The 24,798-nt window shown below is 40.4% G+C and overlaps 1 protein-coding gene across 1 annotated transcript; it reads left to right on the top strand.

Annotated features, from left to right (window-relative positions):
• The first annotated feature begins 977 nt into the window (after positions 1 to 977).
• Positions 978 to 20,738, top strand: SPATA1 (spermatogenesis associated 1). The gene is made up of 11 exons (XM_063136863.1): positions 978 to 1,107; positions 2,916 to 2,969; positions 3,068 to 3,401; positions 4,291 to 4,458; positions 6,355 to 6,499; positions 6,872 to 6,932; positions 8,974 to 9,097; positions 13,512 to 13,637; positions 14,745 to 14,923; positions 17,743 to 17,841; positions 20,238 to 20,738. The coding sequence occupies exons 1-11, from the start codon at positions 1,003 to 1,005 to the stop codon at positions 20,340 to 20,342; spliced, it is 1,500 nt and encodes a 499-aa protein (XP_062992933.1). The 5' UTR covers positions 978 to 1,002; the 3' UTR covers positions 20,343 to 20,738.
• Positions 20,739 to 24,798: the final 4,060 nt, after the last annotated feature.

The following is a 24,798-nucleotide window of genomic DNA, read 5'->3' as shown; positions in this document are numbered from 1 at the left end:
AAATACGAATGAATTTGAGGGAATTTGGAAACAGTTCCTGGTATATGTGTTCTCTAAGGGAAGTGGAAAACCACCACCAGAAGAAGTAATGAGATTTTAGAAGCAGGAATAGATCCCAAAGGGTGAAGGGGAGCAATTGTATTGTATTGTATTGTTTGATTATGAATATTGATAAATTACAAATGTTAACAGTTGAGCGAATTTATGTAATATTTTTTCTCTCTTTTTTTAATTGATTGTGTTAATGTTAAGTTGATGTATTTTTAATTTGTGTTAATAAAAAATCAAAAAAAAAATCCACAATGGTAAAAGTGGGTTCTGAGAGTTAATATTCAAGTATTAAGTCATAGGGTGGACAGCTGCAGTTTCTGTGGATAAATTAGATTATTATTACAGGTAAATTTATTATTTAAGGCTGCAATCCCATACCACTTACCTGGAAGTAAGATCCATTGAATTCAGTGGGTCTTCTCAATAGAAATAGGATTATGTTGTAAAGGTGCATGTTTTCTAAACAGGTATTACTGGTGGATTTAATCTAGTTTATAAAAGTTTTTGAGAAAATATGAAAAGAAAACAAAGTTTTGTTTCAGGTCATGGCAATCATCATGTGTCATTAAGTTTAAAGTCTGTCTTATACCATGCCATCCCGTAGAGTTTGTGCTGTGAGAAATCAGAGTGTGGGTAGCAGCTATTGGAAACAGGTATGAAGGAGCGGCCATACTTCGTTATCCCTCTTGTAGATTTTTGTTGTTTTGTCATTTCATTACATCACTTGAAAAGAGAACAGTACTAAGTGATATAGCACTATAATCTTGAATGCTGGAGCGGAGCATAGCAGGAATTCTTGTTCACTTCCATCTACATGTGCATAGCTACACCCCCTTCAAACACTTCATATATGTATGTTTGTTTCCATCCTATACCAACTTCCAAAACCAAATATATCCACCATCGTGTCAATGCACTAATGTAATCTGATATTCTAGGGTGTCACCTCATATGACATTGAGAACATTGAGAGAGCAGCTTGGAGAGTACCTAGGTGAAGATGCAGTTGTGGATAAATATATCTTTCTAAAATGTATTGGAAAGAAACTTGCAGTGGTAAGTTACATCTGTGTTTTCTGCTGATTGTGATCAGTAGGCTCTACATTTATTTTCAAAGGTTCCCATTTGAAATTTCATATTCAAATAGTGGCAGGCAGTGGGGGAAAGTGATATCTTTCCTGGCTGCCCTTACCATTTCAAAATGAACAATTACACAACTATGCACCTTGGAATTGAAAAAAAAAATCAATATATTTTGGAATAATACATTTTATAGTGACAATCCAGCAGTTTCTTTTAATAATGGACCAGAGATTGTATATATGCCAACAGAGCTTTTGCTTTACCTTTCTGAATGTACCTCTCACTCCCTGAGCTATGAGACAAGGTTTTTTTTTAAGTAATGGGGGAAGATTAAAAGCAGCTTGGGATGTAGCATGGTGGACTAATGTTATGTGGTCTCTCCCCTCATGTTTAATTTGGACCACAGGTTACACTTATAGAATTCTAGAAAGCAGTAGAATAACAACTAAGGGTGCAATCCTATGCATGTTTAGACAGAAAAAAGTCCCACAACTCCCAGCTTTCCCAGGCAGCTATGCTGTACGACTTTTTTTCTGTCTAAGCATGCATGCATTGGATTGTGTCCTTAATCTCTTCAACGAGGTACTCGTTTTTCATAAAAGAAAAGATACTTGAACTCTACAAAACATGTTACTTTTCTTTTAGGGGAATCACCAGTCTTATTTTTGTAGTCACTGAAGCAAGTGATATTCAAATTAAGAAACATGTTTTTCTTTTTTCTTTTTTAAATAAACCACAACTTTCTATTTAAACAATCTCGCAAAAATTGCACAATTGGACTTTTACAGGTAGTAATTGTGAATGGTTTTAAATAAACATCTTTTATAAAGTTATGTTGTACCTTGGGGTACGTCTTGACGAGGGGAAAGACCTGGGGTGGATCCTCAGTGGCAGCAAGTCATTTATATGACACATTGTGAAGCCATCTGAGAGCTTTCCCCTGAAGCTCTGGTTTAAAACAGTTGGCTACTTACCCCGACTTGCTGAGAGGCAACGACAGCATCTGCCGTCTTTCACCTTGATCCGGAGCTGCATTGGGGGCGTGCCGCAGCTGATGCCGACCCCTGATTGGTTGCCTCAGCTGAACAGGGACATGGGGCAGGCCAGCGAGTGCGCCTCCCCAGAGCTTGGCATTAAAAGAAAATGTTTTTTTAAAAATTAATGAAATGTAGTGAGGCATTAGGGCACAGGCCAGTGAGCCTCCACCTCACTGGATCTCCAAACCTGGACAGGAAAAAAAAAACTTTTAAAAAAAGAAACCAAAGCAGAGGGGGGGGGGAGGCGGCGGTCCACCTCCTCACCTCCCTATAACTCTGAAGCTTTGCAGTTAAACAGAAACTTAAACAATACCAATGGAGCAAAGTGGAGAAGGTTCCCTGCTCTTCCCGTGTAAGCTCTGCATTAGCTCCTTCACATGGGGACAACGAAAAGGAATGCTAACGTGGGAGTTTCAGGGCTGGCAGCATCAATGCGCCGCCGTCAAGACACCCCCCTCCTGGACAGCAAGATGTCCACAGGCAGCACGAAAGGCTTTTATTTCCTTTGAATGAGAGTGAACACTGGGAACTGAATGAAAAAGTATTTGTAAATTAGAAGGTTATAATAATGTAGCATAATATTCCCCAGAAATATATTCTGTGTTTCTCCATTCTCCGCAATAGGTTGAATATCACATTTTTAAACAAATGTAATATATATTATATGCTATCTAACAGGAAAGTAAGATGATATGTAAATTGAATGGCACTTTGACAATGTTGCTTGTGTTGTTATGTTCAAAGGTGAAAGCAAAGCAAGAGACAGAACTGAAGCTCAAATCGTTTGCTCCACCATATGTATGTATATTTTAGATCAATTTTAAGAGCCAATGTATGTAACATTATTGTTTTGGTTATTTTTTTTTTCTTTCAAATTAACATGCTATATGTTTCAGGCATTTCATCCAGAACTGTATTTGTTACCAGGAGTAGAAAGTATTTATTCATCTTCATCATCAACTCCAGAGAGACACCTCAATAATGCAGAATATGTGTTGGCATCTACATCATATCATAGATCACATAATTTAGCTGCTCCAAATGATGGTCAAATCTCAGCAGTTTTGGGGAGTTCCGTGAAAAATCAGTTCAGACAAACTCAGGAAAAAGATAAATTTTCAGGATGGAATGAAGCTGAAAAGGAAAGTGTTCCAATTCTGCATATAAAGCAGAGCTCTGAGCAAGAAAAGGAAAGGTTGCAAGAAAAATATAACTCACAAAGAAGGAAAGGTAAGATATCTTACAGGAGTTTCGAAGACGGCTACATTGAATGATCACACTCAGGTGCCATTTCACATTAAGCCAGCTTTACTGTAGCGAGGATCATGTCAAGTTTTATTTCTGCACAGCTTCTTTGTCACATTGCTGTTCCCTTTTGCTTTTAACTATGCATGGCTCCAGTTAAAGTCACAGGGAGGCAAAGGCCTCCTGATCCATGCTTTTCAGAAGAACAGAAATATTTTTTTTCTAATTCTGCAATCCCCAACGGGGAGTCCTTGGTGCTTTCTAGGCACCATGCCCCTCTTGATTTTTAAGGATATTTTTAACCCCCTTCCACACCTTCTGGCCTTCCTCACGCGACAAAAAAAAAACCCTCTTTAAGTCCGATGTTTTTTGAAACTCGGAATTGCTGCTCTCTCCTGCTGTGAGCAGGAGAAGCAGCACCATTAGAAGAGTGGACTCAACGGGCCTCGTGTTCGGGGTGTACTTCCTCTTCTTGAAAGAGGAAGTAACTTGAGGAAGGAGAACATGGGCGGAGAAGCGAGGTAGGGAGCATGTTAATCCCTGGTGTGATGGAACTCTTAGAATATACAAGGTTTATTGGTTTATTTGTTTTTAATAAAGGTCCCAACAATACCATCTGCCACTAAAACATAACTTTTATTTATTTTTAAAAACATACCCCACTTTTCTTTATAAAATAAACTCAAAGCATTTACAAAAAAAGTTGATAAAATGCATAACACAGTAAAACAGTTCAAATTACTAAAATCAGTTCCATACAACAAAACCAAAATGATATGGTTAAACATGGTGATTGATAATAGCCTATAGTTCTCTAAAGTATACAACACATGCAGGTGTATATATATTAATAAATGATTGCGTGCATTGTTAGGAGAAATCAGTTGCAACACAGACGAAAAGGAATCCATCATAACTCCCCATGTACTGTATGATTTAATTCCCGCAAGACAGAACTCTGGGGAAAAAACTACACCAGTGAAAATGTATCAAAGAAAGCCACTCAGCCAAGCTCAAGAAAAGCCTAATACTCCCAGAAAGGGTGAGTAGTATTGTAATACAAAGAGACACTTGCATCACCAGATGTAAATCAGAACTATGAGAAACAGGAAAACCAACCAACCTACAAGTGGGGATTAGATTACGGAACAGATGCCCACGGGTGCTCAGCACGTGTCACAAACCACGGTGGCTTATTTAAGCCACCATAGATGACAGTGATTGTGCAAACCAGGTCATTGGGTGCTTTTTCCATTTGCTCTTAAAAGTTTTTTCAGCCTCTTTTGCACATCATGAGAAACAAGGGTTCTGGAGAACTCTAGCTTATTGGGATCTAGTAACATGCTTATGCTCTCCGCCAGCAACAAATCCTGGCTTATGATTCTTGCTTGTTTGGGGAGACAACCCAAAATCTCCAGTTCAGATATGATGATAAACAAACCATGGACAGAAGGTCCGTGGTTTGTTTAGCTACTGGCGAAGGAGGAGACAAACTCCGGTGCTCAGGACGGAAAGAAAATTTATTAAGGTCTACGTGTTTTGGAGAGAATACCTCCTTCTTCAAGAGCTGTTTTATGTTCTTTTTTAATTTCCTTATCTCCAAGAGCAATAGTATTTCCTTCTTTTTTTTTTCAAGTGCTAGTGTACGCTGTTTCTTGCGCTTTTATTCCCTCCGAAACACATAGAGCTTAATAAATTTTCTTTCTGTCCTGAGCACTGGAGTTTGTCTCCTCCTTCGCCATTGTTTTACGGTGCCTTTCCCTCCACATTTCTGCTTGTTTAGCTGCTCCCACTTTATAGGAGGGGCCAAGTGGGAGTCATTGGGCAGAGAGCACAAGCATGGTACTTTTATCCCATTTAAGACAGGGTTCCCCAAGACTCTGGCTAATTGAGGTGTGCAAATCAATGTCAGAGTCTCTATCCCTGGATCCTGGTTATAGGCCAGCATTCTTGACTGCCAGTGTTTGAGCTCGTTTCTCAACTTTGATAATTTTCACTTTTATTTTAAGTGGGTATGCTCAGAATGTGTACAAGCTCATTGCATTAAATTTAAGCCAGAGCTAATTTGGGGATGGGGTGGTTACCCTTGGGGGGGATTTGGGCCTTTTCTGTATTGTTCTGGCAAGTTTTTGCCCAGTGCTTATCATTTGGATATCTACATAAACAGTGCCAGTTCACACAAGTCTCAAAACCGTTGTTTGGAGGATTGGGAACATACTACAGGTTCAAGCACCCCCCTTCTTTCAAATACCAGGTCCCTTTTCCATTTCTAGATTGTTCTAACCATAACTTGCAGTGACATCCAAATCGGGGGAAACTCTTACTTGAAATCAGCCTTGAAATGGGTTTGGAGTTTGGTACTAACCATGGTTACCTAATCCAAAGTCACAGCAAACTATTCTTAGAGCAACCTAAAAATGAAACAGGGAATTGGTGCACAAGTGAAGAGAAGGAGCATACAAGCCTGCAGCAAGTTTGTGATCCTACAAATCCTGGCTTGAAGAATCATCTGAATTGAGTCAGACAGAATTACCCTGAAGTAATTTTAACTTTTGTCCATGGAAGCTTACAAATTGAGAAAGTATAAGAGATTTTTAAGATCCCTCTCTTACTGCATTCAGTTGTTGTCTTTCTGGTAGATCACTATAGAAAGTATGTTTTTCACCATTGCTTTTGGCTGTTGGGTACTAGAAATAGAAAGGTGTGTGGGCCTGTTCAGACAACACGCTAACCTTTTGCAGCAAGTGATTAGTGATCATGTTTAAACCATGGTTATGTAGCCACCATGGTTAGAAATGGTTCACACGACACACTAATTATAGTTCATACGGCATACTACATAAGCCATAATGTTTAGTTTGGTTTAGTGTGTTGTCTGAACGGGGCCTGTGTGTGTGTATTAAGAGAGAAAGAATAATTTGAACTTTGTTTGATGTAGAAGAAACCTCTATCATGTTGCATGCAAATACAGAAAATGGAGGCAATCTACCAGGGGTTGAAATGGGAAGACATACCACAGGGGATTCCGGAATCCCGGAATCTTTGGAAGACAGAGACATGGAATATTTGCATAATAAGAGGAGGTAATAAAGTTACTTTGCTGACAGTATTGACTGTCATTCATTAAAATTGAATTAAGGACTCCTAATTTGTTGAATAATGGAAAAAGCTAGCACTTTAATTAGTTTTCAGACAAATATAATTAAACATGTGAATTTGTTCTCCTAATTTCATTTCCTGCATGTGAGTAAGTGCTTCCTTGGATACTTGCTTCTTGTCCAATTGGTCACCAGCAAGCTGCCCCACCCTGATTTTAGCATCCCATTTTTCAGATCAGTCACTAAGAGAAAATAACCTGCTACTGTTTGCTAGATCTACCAGCCTTTTAAACAAATTTAATTAAGGTGGTTTGTTTCTAATGTAATTGTTATACTGTACCTTGATTTCATCTATAGCCAGAAGCATCATGGAATTGCCAAGTCTGTTGCTGACACTGGTAGCATGCAGGATAATCAGGTATGTTTCCAAAGATCTAGCAAAACAATCTGAGTTAGCTAAAATTGGTTATTATAGTTTCAGTAACTTGGGCTACATTTATGATTTCTAGTTTAAAAATATGACAATAACATATAACTATTAAGACAGGATGCTTTCAAATAATAGTTAATCTTTACCCATTCCTAGCCAGATATTAAGCTGATAATGAAATCAATGTATTTGCCATACATTTATTTATTTATTATTTATTTATTTAAAATATTTATATCCTGCCCTATATCGCTAAGATCTCAGGGTGGCGTACAGATAAAAACATACAGTATAAAACAATAAATATACACAGTTAAAAACAAATTAAACCATGATCCAAATTAAAACAATATATAATTTAAAAGCAATAGATACAGTTACATTTGAAGTAGAATACATCTTTTAAGCAATTGATACAATGGTTTAAGCATTTGATATAGATACCGATACACACACACACACACACACACACACACACACACACACACAAACCTATCCCTAAGTAAGGAACAATCCAAGGGCAGATCCACACAGAGGCTTCGGGATGCCCTGAAGGCGCTTTAGGGCGCCCCGAAATCAATGATGTACACCCTACCTTAACCGTTCCAAGAAGAGGAGGAGGAGGAGGAGGAGGAGGAGGAGGCCCAGCCGGGTCGGAGAGCTCAGCGGAAGAAGCCGCCGCCGGGTGGCTCTTTCGCCGGCAAAAGGAGGCCGGCAGGTAAGTGGGCGGCAGCTAATTCCCCGGCAAAGCCGCCGGGCGCGGCAACTCTTCATCCCGTCCCCGCGAGGGGCGATGCGGGTCCGCCTCCTCCTCCTCCTCCTCCGCCTCTTCTTGGAATGGTTAAGGTAGGGTGTACATCATCGATTTCGGGGCGCCCTAAAGCGCCTTCAGGGCGTCCCGAAGCCTCTGTGTGGATCTGCCCCAAGTCTGTTTGGAAGTAATACCCACTGATTTTAATGGGAAGTACTCCCAGTTAAATGACCATAGGATTGTAGCCTGTGAAACAGTGGGGACATTTCAGGGCTAAATTACACACTACGTTAAATATGTACCATGCAGCTAACTCTCAGCATTTTGTTTACCCATGGATAAGAGAGGTTTAAACTTTCCCACCCAGCTGCCTTCCCCCTCACCCACAGGGACGAAAAGAAGAGAAAGAAAACTTAATTGGCACCAATGGAGTTTTTTTGTTTGTTTTTCCAGCATATTTCCAGTTTACCACCAAAATACTTTTTTCACCACCACCCCACTGTACGTTCTACTCCTGGCTATTGACCCTACAGGAGAATCCCTGTGGAGAATGCCGTTGCTTGCTAAAGCCTGCCTGACAGGGCTTTCTCCTGTGTCGCTCCCAAATGTTGGAATGCGCTCCCCTCCAAACTACAATTAGTCCCCACTCTCTCTGCTTTTAGAAAAGATGTCAAGATACAACTTTTTAATTTGGCCTTCTAAATGTTTTTTTAGTGGGTTTTATTGTTTTAAATGATTTAATAATGGTTTTATTGCTGGTTTAATATTGTTGTTGTTATATACTGTCTCAGTGTTTTTTACATTAAGGAAATATAAAAATAATTTAAATAAATATGAATACTTTTTGTGTTCTAGGGTCACTCCCTGGGGCAATAGTAAGTTCAATATGTCCAGCCAGCAGCCCACATGGTACAAATGCATGGACCAGAACAGTTCTCCAGATGTTTTGGACTTCAACTCCTACGATTCCAGACCATTGGCCACGCTGGTAGGGTCTTCTGGCAGTCCAAGTCCAAAACACTTGGAGATCTACCTTCTGCCCGTGCCTGCTCTAGGACATCCTCCAAACTACTTTCCATTGTTCAGATTCATTCGTTGATAGATAAGTTGCTGAGGAAAGGGTTCCTCCTTGTAGGTAGAAAGCTTGAAATAATATCTCTTTCAGATGAAGAGGAAGTATGAATTGGCTTTTGTTTATGACTGATCCAACTAGTCTCCTCTATTCTGAGTATTCTAGGAATAACATTGCACATTGACACACTTTTTATTTGGTCCTAGACTGACGAGAATAACCTAAATGGCTTTGCACATCCAAACCAATATCTTTCCCCTCCTACTCCACCTATTCTGGCATTGTCTGTAAACAGAGCTCAGGTTCCCAACAGAGTATTTCCAACAGAGGGTAAGTAAATCCTCCCAAGAGTTTTGGTGGTTTTAAGTTTTTATTCAAAATTGAAATATGCAAAGCATGTGACCACAACATTAGGCTCCATCCTACGAGCGTTTTATTGCATGCTCGTTACTGGGCACTCACAGAGTTTGCTCAGGTCCCTCACATGGCGTCGTCTGCCTCCCACCCCTTCTGGCCTTCCTTGCGTGACAAAAAAACCCACCTCTCATTAAGTCCGATGTTTTTTTAAACTTGGAATTGCTGCTGTCTCGTGCTGTGTGCAGGAGAAGCAGCGCCATTAGAACAGCGGACTCAATGGGTCTCATGCTCATTGTGTACTTCTTCTTTTGAAAAGAGGAAGTAACTGAGGAACAAAAACACAAAGGTTGGGAGCATGTTAACCCCCAGCATGATGGAGCTTATTGTTAGAAAGGTTTGACTTGTAATTAAAAGTTGCATAAGCTTAGAGCAGCCTTGGGCACAGGGCTTTTGCTGCCCACTTATAAAGCAGGCAGCAAGAATTGCTTGAATTTAAATGGCAAACCAGTCTCTCTGGTCAGAGAGCCTCTAAAGTGGCAGTTATAATTGCCAGCCATTTCCCAAACACATTAATTCCAACAGTAGTAATGCCTGCATTTCCTTTGTCTGAGTGTTTTCTGAGAGAGGATAAATGGGGTTAATGCCATTTTCTCTAGAATCAAAATTAATCTAGCCAGCTACATCATATTGTAAGCATTGTGTTACATGAAGTATAAGTAATCAACAAAATGTTGTAGTGTGAAATTCTCCTCTTCTGGATTCCAGACACGGCATTTTATTCCTCCTCCTCCAGTTTCCGGCCCCTTCCCCCCCACCCCCCAATAATTAGTATGTGCCCACTGAGTGTGCTCAGTCTTTATTAGGCTGTTTGGAGGAGGGGTGCTTTTTCCTCTGCTCTTCTTCTTCTTCTTCTTCTTCTTCTTCTTCTTCTTCTTCTTCTTCTTCTTCTTCTTCTTCTTCTTCTTCTTCTTCCTCCTCCTCCTCCTCCTCCTCCTCTTCCTCCTCCTCCTAAAACAAGGTTTTATCCTTCTACAAAACTTTGGATTATTTCATACCTTTCTCTTGTGTGTGAATGATGCTCTTTTGGCTACATAAGAACTGGCACTCAGACAGTTGACAACACTATTAGTACATAGGATTGGCACAATCTTCTTGGAACTTTTCTTGCATAACTTCCATTCATTTTGGAAAGGGTTATGAAGGAGAAGTTCCCAATAGAATCAGTAGCTTATAAAAATGTGAGTCAGGTGGAGACAGTTAGGGATGTATAAAATTAATTGTAGTATGGAGAATTATTTTAGAACCTGGGCCAACAAAGCTGAATGGCAGGAGATTCAGAACATATAAAAGGATGTACTTCTTCACACAGTGCATAATTATGGAATTTGCTTCTACATGATTTAGAGGTGACCACCAACTTGGACAACTTTAAAGGGAGATTAGATAAATTCATGGTGGATAAGGCTATTAAGGGCTACTAATCATGATAGCTATGTATTACCTCCACTGTCAGAGGCAATATGCTTCTCAATCCCAGGTGTTGGTAACACTGGGCAGTATCTAATGGGGCTGCCTCACCTCCACTGGTTCCATTGCACTCATAGGACGCACCACTTATGCAATGAGGCTTTGACGCTTCTAAGAAATACCTCCAGGAATGAAAAATAATGCTTGGTTTTTATTTGGGACAGATTTTTATTTATTTATTATTGCATTTATAACCCGCCTTTTTCCCTCCAAGGAACCCAAGGTGGCGTACATAATCCTCCTCTCCATTTTATCCTCATGACAACAACCCTGTGAGGTGGGTTGGGCTGAGAGTGTGTGACTGGCCCAAAGTCACCCAGTGGGTTTCCATGGCTGAGTGGGGACTAGAACTCAGATCTCCCGACTCCCAGTCCAACACTTTAGCCACTACACCACACTGGTGAAGCTCTCTCTTCTTTGCTCTGCAGACCTACCCTGATCCAGAAATGAATGTTTCTTCTTGTTTCAGGTTATTTTTAGAAATGTCAGAGCCCCCTGAGAGCACATGGGTTCAATGGGATACTACTGGAGATAAATTCTAGCTATCTGTTTTAAATATCTATTACACTCATGGCCTGCTTGTGGGCTTCCAATTGGGGCATCTGGTTGGCCACTGGAAACAGAATTCTGGACTAGGCAGGCCTTTGGTCTGATCCAGCATGGCTCTTATGTCCTTATTTATCTCATGAGTTTAGGCATCATTTGAAGGTACTTTTCAAGATCCCAATCCTTTCTTCACAGTATTAGCTACAGAGACACAGGCTTAAGATGGCATGTCTACATGGGATCTTCCAAGCACAGTGATTTAGTTCAAAACCAAACGTGGGAAGAAATCCTTGAAAAAACATTTTTTTGATATGGTGAAGACTAGCCTTCCCCAACTTGGTGCCTTCCAGATGTTTTTGACTACAATTTGCAGTATTCCTGACCATTGGCCATGCTGGCTTGGGCTGTTGGGAGTTGAAGTCCAAAACACCTGGAAGGCACTGGATTGGGGAAAGCTGGTGTAGTCTTCCGACCTGGGGGTCCCATCTTCCGATGATATACCGACATATCTCTGGTTGTACTGATCCATTTAGTTTTCATGGCAAGAGTACTGGGGTGGGTTGCCATTACCTTCCCCAGGGATCGTATTTAGTCTGACCTCTCTGCCATGACCTTCCCGTCTTGGGTGTCCCTTCACAGTTTAGCTCATGGCATCCTTGAGGTGCTCAAGCTCCAGCACCACGACAAGGTAACGATCTATGTTCAAACTATCGGACAGTGGCACTTATTTCACATGCCAGCAAGGTAATGCTCAAGATCCTGCAAGGTAGACTCCAGCAATTCATGGAGCGAGAATTGCCAGATGTACAAGCTGGGTTTAGAAAAGGCAGAGGAACTAGAGACCAAATTGCCAATATCCGCTGGATAATGGAGAAAGCCAGGGAGTTCCAGAAAAACATCTATTTCTGTTTTATCGACTATTCTAAAGCCTTTGACTGTGTGGATCATAACAAACTGTGGCAAGTTCTTGGTGGTATGGGGATACCAAGTCATCTTGTCCGCCTCCTGAGGAATCTGTATAACGAACAAGTAGCAACAGTAAGAACAGACCACGGAACAACGGACTGGTTTAAGATTGGGAAAGGAGTTTGGCATGGCTGTATACTCTCACCTTACCTATTCAACTTGTATGCAGAACACATCATGCGACATGCTGGGCTTGACGAATCCAAGGCTGGAGTTAAAATCGCAGGAAGAAACATTAACAACCTCAGATATGCAGATGACACCACTTTGATGGCTGAAAGCAAGGAGGAGCTGAGGAGCCTTATGACAAAGGTGAAAGAAGAAAGTGCAACAGCCGGGTTGCAGTTAAACCTCAAAAAAACCAAGATTATGGCAACCAGCTTGATTGATAACTGGCAAATAGAGGGAGAAAACGTGGAGGCAGTGACAGACTTTGTATTTCTGGGCGCAAAGATTACTGCAGATGCTGACTGCAGCCAGGAAATCAGAAGACGTTTACTTCTTGGGAGGAGAGCAATGACAAATCTTGATAAAATAGTTAAGAGCAGACACCACACTGACAACAAAGGTCCGCATAGTTAAAGCAATAGTATTCCCCGTAGTAACCTATGGCTGCGAGAGCTGGACCATAAGGAAAGCTGAGCGAAGGAAGATAGATGCTTTTGAACTGGGGTGTTGGAGGAAAATTCTGAGAGCGCCTTGGACTGCAAGAAGATCAAACCAGTCCATACTCCAGGAAATAAAGCCAGACTGCTCACTTGAGGGAATGGTATTAAAGGCAAAACTGAAGTACTTTGGCCACATAATGAGAAGACAGGATACCCTGGAGAAGAGGCTGATGCTAGGGAAAGTGGAAGGCAAAAGGAAGAGGGGCCGACCAAGGGCAAGATGGATGGATGATACTCTGGAGGTGACAGACTTGACCTTGGGGGAGCTGGGGGTGGCGACAGCCGACAGAAAGCTCTGGCGTGGGCTGGTCCATGAAGTCACGAAGAGTCGGAAACGACTGAACGAATAAACAACAACAACAAACCACTCCTTCCCTGCATGAAGTACATGGACCATGCACACGGATCTCAGGTGGCATGCAGGGATCAGATGCTTCAGAGGAGAATAGCCAAGAACTCCCCCCACGGAGCCTAAAAAAAGATGCACATATTGTTTCACTGATTAATATGTTGCATTTCTATGGTTGAGTATATTTTAATTCATTTTGCGCTGTGTTCTAAATTCCTCAAAACTAACCAATCACAGAACTATACAGTTTTCTGGCCTTTCTTTCTTGGAAGCACTGCAGACTGGAAATTATTTATATCCCATTTTTAAATGTAGCGTTTCTTTTCCCTAGGAAATGAGTTGAGTATTCAGCTGCAACACATCAAGGCAGAAAGAAAGCATCTGGAAAAGACTAGAGAGGAACTGGTTAAAAAAGTGAAAGGCTTGCTTGAGCAGAACAAGCTCAGGAGATATCATGGTATGTTTTAGATTGATAAATCTGATATGGCCAACTGATCAACGAAGTAAATGGCCTAGCCATTCACTTTTTCTTTTAGGCCAGTTGCCAGAAGAAACCAAGTGTGTGTGGGGGGAAGAGAGCCTTTTTGTCTTCTTTAGTCATTTGTTTTAGTCATACATCTTAGGTGAATAGACAGCTTTTGCACTTGGCTCAGCCCCTGGACTTGTCCAAACATATGAAACTCTGGTTTCGTGAACAAACCATAACTACTTCACAAAAGTTCAGCAGAGTCCAAGAAGCGTCAGACAGCCAAACCCAATACTTTTTGACAGGTCTAAGGCAGAGTTCAGTGGGTTTTGACAGATCCAGAACTCAGTTTGGGTGGGGGAGAGAAAGAGGGGAAGTGTTTCTGTTCAGGAGCGGGAAGTGGGGGGCTGAGAAGCTGGCGGCTAGATTCTTCCAACCCACTTCTAGTTCCCCCTCCCGCTCCCTTACAGTGCATCTACTTCAGAGTCTGCCTTGGATTTCATTGTTCCTGGCTTGGGCATGCTGGGAGTTGTGGGTTTTATTTCGGTCTAAATGTGCATAGGATTGCACCCCTAAAGATCTGCTTTGTTTGCTCCTTATTTTACGCACCCTCTTGCTTTTTCTTGCATCTTATTTTTGTTCAGGGGTTCCCACCCTTGCTTTGAAACTATAGCCTTTAAGACAGCCTTCCCCAACATGGTGCCCTCCAGATGTTTTGGACTACAACTCCAATCAGCCCAGCCAGCTTGGCAAACTGAGGGATGACAGAAGCTGAAGGGCAGCATATTAGGGATGCCACCCTAGGTTTTCAGTTGCCACATGCAAGAGTGCAGCTAAACTATGTGTGTGTGTTTTAATATGAAAGCTATGTAGTTTCAACCTGCATGGCGATTGAGAGTTATAAATTGTTAAGACTTAATATTTGTTTTATTCATACAATTAAAGAGAGATATTGATTATTTCTCTGATTTTTAGTCTGCAATCCTGTACACCCTTACCTAGAAGTAAGCCCCATTGAAATGATTTACTTCTGAGGAGACATGTATAGGGTTATACCGCAACTATTATATTAATCTATTGTCTTATTTTCTCGTGCAGCCCGAGATTCCTGGAAAAAGAAATATTTTGAAACAAAGAAAGTCACATTTTCCTTGGAGGAAATTTTAAATAAACTGCGAGAAGATTTAGAGCTTCACTATGAGAAATTATTGATGCAACTACAAGCTAGGGATGTCAGGAAAAAACGAAATAATTTGACACACTTTACCAATTCAAGGGTAATGTTGTTTGTTCAATTTTAGCTTCTCTATCCATAAAATCTAAGCTCCTCCATACAGTGTTGCCAGAAAAGCATTCTTCTGATATGACAGAAATGATCACTGAAGAGTTTAATATAACTACAAAATGCCCTTCAACAGTAGATGGAGCGTGTATTATTATTATTATTATTTATATAGCACCAACAGTGTACTTGGTGCTATACAGTATGTACAAATAAAACAGCAACAATATCCTGTCAGAAGCTTACAATCTAAAATCACATTAAAACATATAAGGGAGAGAGGTTACACAAAGACAGAATAAGGGAATAATTGAAGCATTGAGAACAATAAATCAGGCTAGAGTTCCAAAAGCTATGGAAAAGAGATAAGTTTTCAAATGCTTTTTAAAATTTAGGATAGAACTCGTAGTTCATAGATGTTCTGCGAGAACATTCCAAGCAAAAGGGGCAGCCAAAGAGAATGGGCAGAGCCGAGCAAGAGAGACACACAAATTATGCACACAAATTATATTCTAGTTATTTTAGATATATAATGCATTCACCATATTTATGTTCTAATTATGATTTAACATTAAGAGATTGAAATAGTATCATAAAATTTATATGTCTTAAAGATGTAAATCAAAATAATAGCTTGAAAAATAAGAACGATGGTGATTGTTCTGCAGGCTCTTTCCCCTGATTTTGAATTAGCATGACATATTGCTAGCCTGATTCAACCTTTGTTCATGTTTGTTTGTTTGTTTATTTATTTATTTATTTATTTATTGCACTTATATACCGCTCCCATAGCCAGGGCTCTCTGGGCGGTTTACAGAAAATGTTGATATTACTTGGTATGCCTATGAGATCCTTTTCCCACTGGGTCAACAATGAAACCCATGAGAATAAAGTTTAAAATTAATTAAACCCTACCCACATGAATTATGCCCTGCAGATATTGAGACAGTCCTGCTAATTAGTCTGAGAATAATGAAAACTGTTTTGTCTCACCTTTTCAGATGTAGCAAATGTTCTTCCCTTTCTCTTGCTCACCAACTGCTTACAGCAAATATTAAGCATCTTCTTTGTGGTCTCTGTTCAGTCTCATATTCAGGTTCTGCGTCTGCAGAACAGCTTCACAACATTCTATATTATCAGTTGAGCATCTGGTGCTCCTTCCCTCATGTAGAGAGGTAAGGTTCTCTGAGTATAGTCTGAGCGGAGAAGTATGTACATTGCTGCTCACCTCTTCTGACCACCACAAGAACAGTAACACTGAGATACTGAGTTTCTAACAGAAATTCTTTTATTCTTAGTTACTGAGGGATGTTTTTCTTCTTCACCATTCTAGTATTGCAAGTTTCTTTTAAAAGTGCAGTGGCTGTGGGGGGAAGTTCCTCCCCCCCCCCACATTAGACATCATCCAAGACAATTGTCTCTTATACTTGATTGAAAGCAATCAAGTAGACCGCTGCAATTATTACCTGAAATTTGGAAAGCAACCACAGGGGGGAAATACTAAATGTATGTTACCCTCATTACAGAAGGGGCTGTGGCTCAGTGGTAGATCACGTGCTTTGCATGCAGAAGGTCCCCCAGGCTCAATCTCCATCTCCTCCAGGTCGGGTTAGGAAAGAAGCCTGCCTGAAATCCTAGGCCTAATCTACACCAAGCAGGATATGGTGGTATGAAAGCAGTATATGGTAGGTGTCAATGGGCCCCAACAGCTGTCAGTGCACTTCAATACCATTATAAAGCATTAGTGTGGCTCCTGCCTTTTATATACCACTTTCATACCACTTTCATAGTGGAATACCTGCTTGGTGTAGATGAGGTCCTGGAGAGCTGCTGCCTGTCAGTGTTAACAGTATTGGGCTAGATGGACCAAGGGGCTGATTCATTATAAGACGTTTTCCTATATTCCTATCTCTCTTCTGAGCAAATTTTGTGAATGCTATTTTTATTATTATTGTTATTGTTATTATTATTATTATTATTATTATTATTATTTTATTTATTTATTTTAAGGCATTTAAACATTAAATTGTTCTGGCAACTGATAATTGCCCTGGGACTGGAAAGCAGAAGGGAAACACACTCTGGCTTCTATTGTCTTACAGGGGACGAAGTGCTACCTAAACAGAGAAGGAGCAGTCCCAGGGCTACAGCTCCTAATTGGCTATAGCCCTGGGACTGCAGAAGTCAAGGGGAAACACACTGGCCCCATCAATTGGCTAAATAGCCACCAATTGTAATAATAATAATAATAATAATAATAATAATAATAATAATAATAATAATTTTATTTCTTACCCGCCTCTCCATTTTGATTGAGGCAGGAAACAACAATAAATGGTAAAATACATAAAATTTGAATTAAAACATAATATGCATTGTTAAAACATCCTAAAAAACATTCTATTTAAGCAAGAGCACCAGGAAGTGCATTTAAATGCACTCTTACAGCTTACCACCTTGTTCTGTCCTTAAACTGATCTCCCTCCTCTTCTTTTTTCCACTCCACTCCCTTTCCCTTCTGTGTCTTGTCTTTTAGTTTGTAAGCTTGTTGGCATGGTCTCTCTTTTTGATTGGTGAGCAATTTTGGGGATCAATAGTTGTTCGAAAATCAGAATAAAAGATAAATGAATACCCTGCATACAACTAAACTGGTTTGTATGCCTGAAAGCTCTTGCACTGGGGCTTACTTCTGAGTTTACCTCCTGCTCAACCCCCAGTTTATATACAAAGATGTAGATAGTGTGTGTATGTGTGTAAAAATATAATTATATATAAAATTATGATCTAAATGAAGCCTTTCTTTGTTTGTTATAGAATAATACAATTATCCAGATCACAACTCTGCAGCACGAAATTGACCAGCTAAGAAGAAAAGTAGATAATGCAAAAATGAAGCTTGTCATAGAAATCAAGGTATTATATACTAATGAATCTTGTTTGTTTTTTATCCAAGTGAAACCTGTAAAAATTCATACATAGTTTATCTCCAGAAAACCCTTTAGTAGCCCAAGCATTAGATAGTTGGAGGTTAGGGAAAAGATGTGCTTTTACTTTTCAGTCATTTTGGTTCCCTAGGCATATTCAGAGTCTGAATTATTGGAGAGCGGAGGACTGAAGAGTGCACACTCCTATTAATTCAGCAGCTTTCCAGTGCTTTGGCTTTCTGAAGCACATGCTCTTATTTGGGATCAGGATGTGCGTATGTGCACCTTTTGGTCCAGTAGCACCAGTATCCCTGCAGGTGGCAGTCACTACTCCACTGTGGATACTTTGTTCGAGATCTCAGCTGAAAGGAAAAGCTACATTGAGCACTAATATGGCAAATGCATTTCATAGAATCATAGAATAGTAGAGTTGGAAGGGGCCTATAAGGCCATCGAGTGCAACCCCCGCTCAATGCAGGAATCCACCCTAAAGCATCCCTGACAGATGATTGTCCTGCTGCCTATTGAATGCCTCTAGTGTGAGAGAGCCCACAGCCTCCCTAGGTAACTGGTTCCATTGTTGTACTGCTCTAACAGGAAGTTTTTCCTGATGTCCAGCCGGAATCTGGCTTCCTGTAACTTGAGCCTGTTATTCCGTGTCCTGCACTCTGGGATGATCGAGAAGAGATCCTGGCCCTCCTCTGTGTGACAACCTTTTATGTATTTGAAGAGTGCTATCATGTCTCCCCTCAATCTTCTCTTCTCCAGGCTAAACATGCCCAGTTCTTTCAGTCTCTCTTCATAGGGCTTTGTTTCCAGACCCCTGATCATCCTGGTTGCCGTTCTCTGAACACACTCCAGTTTGTCTGCGTCCTTCTTGAATTGTGAAGCCCAGAACTGGACGCAATACTCTAGATGAGGCCTAACCAGGGCCAAATAGAGAGGAACCAGTACCCTATGCGATTTGGAAGCTATACTTCTATTAATGCAGTGCAAAATAGCATTTGCCTTTCTTGCAGCCATTTCAGTAGCTCCCATGTGTAGCTATTTAAATTAGCCCTCAGCCTTCCTTTCAGAAGGATTTTGATGTCCCCCAGAAAGCCCTGGTGATAAAATGCTGCAGCATATTGGGACTTTTGCAAGTTTCTTCATACAACTTAGCCTGATAGGACTAAAAGGAAGGCATGAGTCCCTTCATAAGGGAAGTCTCTTTCCCCCAATTTCAAGTTGGAAAACTAGACTTGCCACCTACAGAAACAAAGGGGTTGAGGGTGGTCAACAACCTACCTCATGTATATACAGCTGGCTCAGAGCATTCCACATATCTTTCCAAATCCATTAAAAACTTCTTTCAGATTATACCCATAGCCCAATGATTATGCAAATGTGTTCTGGGGAATCCAGAGATACCTTGGATGCTTAACATGGTTTCCTCCTCTTCCAAGGTAAGGTCAGTAATAGTAGGGTGACCATATGAAAAGGAGGACAGGGCTCCTGTATCTTTAACAGTTGTATTGAAAAGGGAATTTCAGCAGGTGTCATTTGTATATATGGGGAACCTGGTGAAATTCCCTCTTCATCACAACAGTTAAAGCTGCAGGAGCTATACTGCACCTATACTGTGACCAGCTTTAAAAGAGGGCAGGGCACCTGCAGCTTTAACTGTTGTGATGAAGAGGGAATTTCACCATATACAAATGACACCAGCTGAAATTCCCTTTTCTATGCAACTGTTAAAGATACAGGAGCCCTGTCCTCCTTTTCATATGGTCACCCTAGTAATAGTGAACGTATTCACCATTAATAAGCTTCCCACGTCAACCCAGTCCCTAAAGCCCTTAAATGGGAGCCTTCCAACTTAGCATGCATAATCAAAGTGGATTGTGTTAATGTGACTCAAATCAGAAGCAAAACCTCCCATGGGTGCTACTTCTCTTTTCCTTCAAATCCCTCCTCAAAACCTATTTTCTCATTGAGCTCAGGGGCTTGTTTTGCTTACATAACTAAAAGCATGTTGTGCATTGATAATACTGTCTAAATAAAGCCAATAATAATGATGATGATGAATTTTTTCATAGCCAGAAAAAAAATCAGGAATAGAAAACAGTTTCAGAAGTGTAGCACTTTCAGATCTGCAATACAACCTGTGATGTTTCTTCAGCCAATTTTCCACTGTCATTACTGGAAATATGATGTAATATGTACATTAGGGTTGCCATTACTGGGGGCATCAACGTGCCAAGTGCTTCATGCTATAACTGGTTAGGCTTGAAAGATGAAAGGCCAAGGCTGGGTTTATTAATCAACATAAATGTTGAATCTTATCTGTAAAAATAAACCAAAGGTTATAATTTATTTATTTCACAATCTCCGAATCTTTTTTAGATGAGAAAACAGGCAACGTCTGATTTAAGAACACTGAAAGCAGAACTGGCACACAAGAAGGTTCAGTCTTCTTTAAAACGCCAATCTGAAAAACAAATACATTAGTTGGTTCCCATTTTTGAGATTCTTCACTGTATATTTGTATAGCTGCTCACAGACCTTACATTTTTGACTTGTAATTTCTTTAAGTATACCAGAGATTTTGTATGTATTGAAAACATGGCTGTTGAAAAACATTAATTCATCATTAAATCAATCTATAATTCTACTGTTAATGAAACATGGCATTATCACGCACACCAGCAATAGCAAACGTCAGCTGAGAAGGGAAAATCCTACTTGTGTGCACTGTAACACCAATGTTTGGGAAGGAGAAGGACTCACTATCAAAACTTTGAAGTGCTCATTGCTCTTTTTTGGAAGGTGAAGAGACACCTGGATTGACTCGTAGTCCCTCCCCACACCTTCAGGTTATTAGCAAGCTATCAGAAACTTCACTCTGATAATATCACCTCTTGGGAATAGCAGATTCTGCATTTGTAAAAATTATTTCTATGGCTGTAATATCCTTGAATTAGGAAGAAACAACATTGATAAGAATTTATACCTGCAGATAGAAGGCAAAGAACCATTAGTAAATGTCCTCACTTTTGGAACTTATTTCAAATCTATGTGTAAGAAGCATGGCTTTGCTTCTTATTATTATTATTGTTGTTGTTGTTGTTGTTATTATTTCTTACCCACCTCTCCATTTTGATCGAGGTGGAGAACAGCAGTAAGTTTGAAATACATAAAATACTAATTAAAAACATAGTATACATTGTTAAAACATACTAAAAGCATAATAAAAATCCACTGGATAGGCCTGCCAGAAGAGATCCATTCTTAAACACACTTGTAAAGTCACATCTAAATCATCCATTTTTGTTTCAACATAAAAGGGGGTTGCCACGACACAGGCTCTGAACAACAGCTCTGGCCACAGACACTCCCTGCTCAAGCTAAGCCCCACCACTTGAGGATCCTGAGGCGAGGGACAAACACCACCTTTCTCCAAACTATGTGGAGAAAGGGGTTAAATTGGAAGGATTTCAGTGATAAATTAAAGCGCTGTGAATTATATGTACTGAGGTGAATTATTCTCAGAGTGGGTGTTAAATGTAAATAACTGCAGATGATAAATGCCAAACAGACATGTGGGATTTTTGTGGTAGTTAAAACAAACTGATTAAAATTTTACTTTAAAAGTTCACAAGCTTTGTTTCATAATAAAACAGTTTAAAAAAAACATTTTTAAAACCTCTCATCCAATCCTTTCCCTCTTCTCATACACACTTTCCTTTCTCTCACACATTCACTCTTGAACTTTCTTTATTATCAGTATTGATTAATATACACCAGCTGACTATCAGCACACCACCCTCAAAAGACACCACTCTCTACACTGAACCTCAAATTCTCCAGAACCCAAGTGCCTCTACACACCAAGAGCTAACACAGAGAGAGCTCACAGTCTCCTCAGTCATTCCCTTATATATCACTCATCCCCTTCCCAAGACATTCTAACTCCACCCACTCAGGTCAACATTCTAAACACACTAGACTTACCAATGCTAGACATGCATTAGGGAACTGACTTGTGGGGTGTAATGCCACAGGGGTTACAACCAGAATCAACTTCTTCAATTTAAAAAACCTGTTTTTTTAGAAACTGCTCAGTATTCATTACATTATTGTGCGAAAGGGACAATGATATCAATATCTGCATTTTCTATTTTGTTTCCTGGTGTAGCTGCATGAACAAGCAGAACTGTTCAAAAGGCATGAATTGGGGTTGGTGAACTGAAATGAAGAGGAATTAATGATTTCCCTCATCTGCACCTTTCTGTTTTTCATGCCCATTTAAAGCGCCCTTTGAGCATGTTGTGTTTTCCCCGCAATGTGAGTGATGGAGGAAAGGTTCTACAACTTTGGTGAATAGCTGTAGCAAAGCTACATTTGGACTCTTCTTCCCCCACCACCCAGCAATTCTAGTTACCTTCTTCTGGGTCAAAAGTACAAAACAAGTCTCTCTTTCTCAAGCCATAGGTTCGCATTGGTATTGACAATGTAGTATAAGGAGCGTTCTTAGCAAAATCTCTTGATGGCTGTTGGGGCAGATGAGGAATGCAAGAAGCAGATCACAGAGATCCACCTTAACCATGTACCCTGGCCCCTCAGCCTCAAATGCTTGGTGGTTCTTGTTAACTAGTACATATTCTTTCTGTAAAAGTTGGAAAACAAGATGTCGTTTACATCGCTGCAGTTCTAAACAGGGTATATGTTGGCCTCAGAGAACGAGTTTCTGGAATGTAGATACCTCATCTGTGATAAACCTTGGCAAGCCCTTCCTGCAAGCAATTCCATACTGAAAGCCAAGCAGGAAATCTAGCCAAGCATTAATTTACTAGATGGCAAAGTGCTATAACTGGAAAGCTGGCAAGGAAGTATTAATTACTTCAAGCAACACAAGATATGAGATATAAAAGAGGATATTAAAATTCTACAATTTCCAAAAAGATATGGCTCATTTCATCTTGTTAAGGCTTCTGTGACTTACAAAGCTATTCAAGAGGTAGAAATTTAAGGCAGCAACCAAGACTTTTTTCTAACACTGCATCCCCATGCTAAGAAAAGCATCACCAGTTGAATTTCTGCCTGCCACACAGCTATTAAAGGCACAGGAACCCTGTCAAAAAGAGGGGGGAAAGGGAAAATACCCATACATCTGAAACAAAGAGTCTTGTGACACCTTAAAGACGAACATTTTTTTTCTGGCATAAGCTTTTGTGGACACTGCCAGCTTTATCAAATGCATGACGTGTTAACCTCCTATACACATAATGGATTTGAACTGAAAAAAGTACAGACAGTGCTGATTACCTTATCAGAGGGGTGACTACCCTCCGGCTGCCCATTCGGCCCAAAGAGGCTTTGGATCACTCCATGAGCTTTGTCCCCTCCCTACCAGAGGCTTTGTGAAGAGGCAAGGTGAGGAATTCCCTACTTTCTTATATATATGTGTGTGTGTGAGAGAGAGAGTGTGTGTGTTTGTGCGTGTGTATGAGAGTGAGACATGATCAGATGACTTAATATTTGAGAAAGCATAATCAAGCAAACACAAGGAAGTTTACTGCCAGTGTATACTTCTAATGCAACATGAACACCTAAAGCTATGAACTTGGCTAGAAAAGAACACAGAAAGCATGTTAATATGTTCGCTTTGTTTCACTCATTCTGAAGGACCCAAATGGTACTTTTCACCAAATGTGGTTCGACAATCCCAGGAGCATTTCTCTGAAAGCAGTTGTTCATTATTGTTTTATAAGGGACTTGATGGCCCGCTGCATTACTGCACAGAAGTCTTTGGAAAGGAAGTTTTGTAAAGGAGCAAACATGAGCCTGAAGAAATGTAAATTGTATTATGCAGATATACTAAAACCACAAGGAGCATTATATAATATTTTCTTATCCATATAGGGGTCTATAATCCCATTGACATCTCCAGCAAACAAGCGATCCCCAGCTAACAAGTCCTCAATTTTTAAAACAACATTTAAGAGTAAGTCCCCTTTTCCAAAATTCGGTACAGTAGTAATTCCGCAATTACTATAAGAAGGGATAAATTTTGAAAGATAAGATAACTGAAGGCAATTAGTTAATTGAGGCAAAAAAAAAAACAGCTTTTGGCATCCCAGTTCTACCTAGCATTACAGAGAAGTGGGATACCCTGATTTCAAACACATGCGCTTAGGACTGTGGCCTAAGAGTGGCTTCGAACTGCCAACAACCACTTCAGCATTCAGGTGGCCACATTTGTACCATTTGAAGGGAAGCATGTCCATGCAATTGGTACAGCCTACGCATGGATCAAGCCTGCACAGATCCAATTCCCCTTCAGAGAAGTTTGACAAAGGAAGAAATGACACTTAATTTGGGTGGGTTCTTCAATGACTGCCCAAACCACTCTAAGGATGCAACTACTCACTCAGCGGCAAACATGGGGCTCCCAATCTTGTCCTTGCTCTTAAACATACTGCGGTTGAGGGGCAAGACCTTAGCTGGGAGGAGGAGGAGGAGGAGGAGGAGGGAGGGAAGGAGGGATATGACCCGCCCCCCCAGCTGCTTTTTCTCTGCAGCATCTCTCCCCCAGCTGTTTTCACAGACATGTTTCCTAGGCAAGTAGGGAGAAAGCGAAGGGGTGGGGGAGTGGTTGAAAAAGAAAGATGGTGTATGAGAGAATGGTGAATCCTCTCTCCTGACCCCACCTCTCCCCTTGTGACAAATGGGGATCTGCACCTCCAACCATGCAAGGTAGGACTGTCTGCCAGGCACCCTTTGTCTATATTCCAGGGATAGACTGCCACCACTCATGTTTTTAACACAGTCTTATGTCCTGTATATACAAGAACCCAGGCTTATACAGTTACCGAGAAGGATAGGCTGCTTTTCCAGAGCTTTGTTTTAACTCCTTAAAAAACAGGTCCGTATGTTTGCCAAGCAGCACATGGATAATAACACC

Source organism: Elgaria multicarinata, chromosome 1 (genome assembly GCF_023053635.1).
Source record: "Elgaria multicarinata webbii isolate HBS135686 ecotype San Diego chromosome 1, rElgMul1.1.pri, whole genome shotgun sequence".
In the NCBI taxonomy this organism is placed as follows: Eukaryota; Metazoa; Chordata; class Lepidosauria; order Squamata; family Anguidae; genus Elgaria; species Elgaria multicarinata.
The sequence above is the reverse complement of the archived record's forward strand: the minus strand, read 5'-3'. Positions and strand labels throughout refer to the sequence as shown.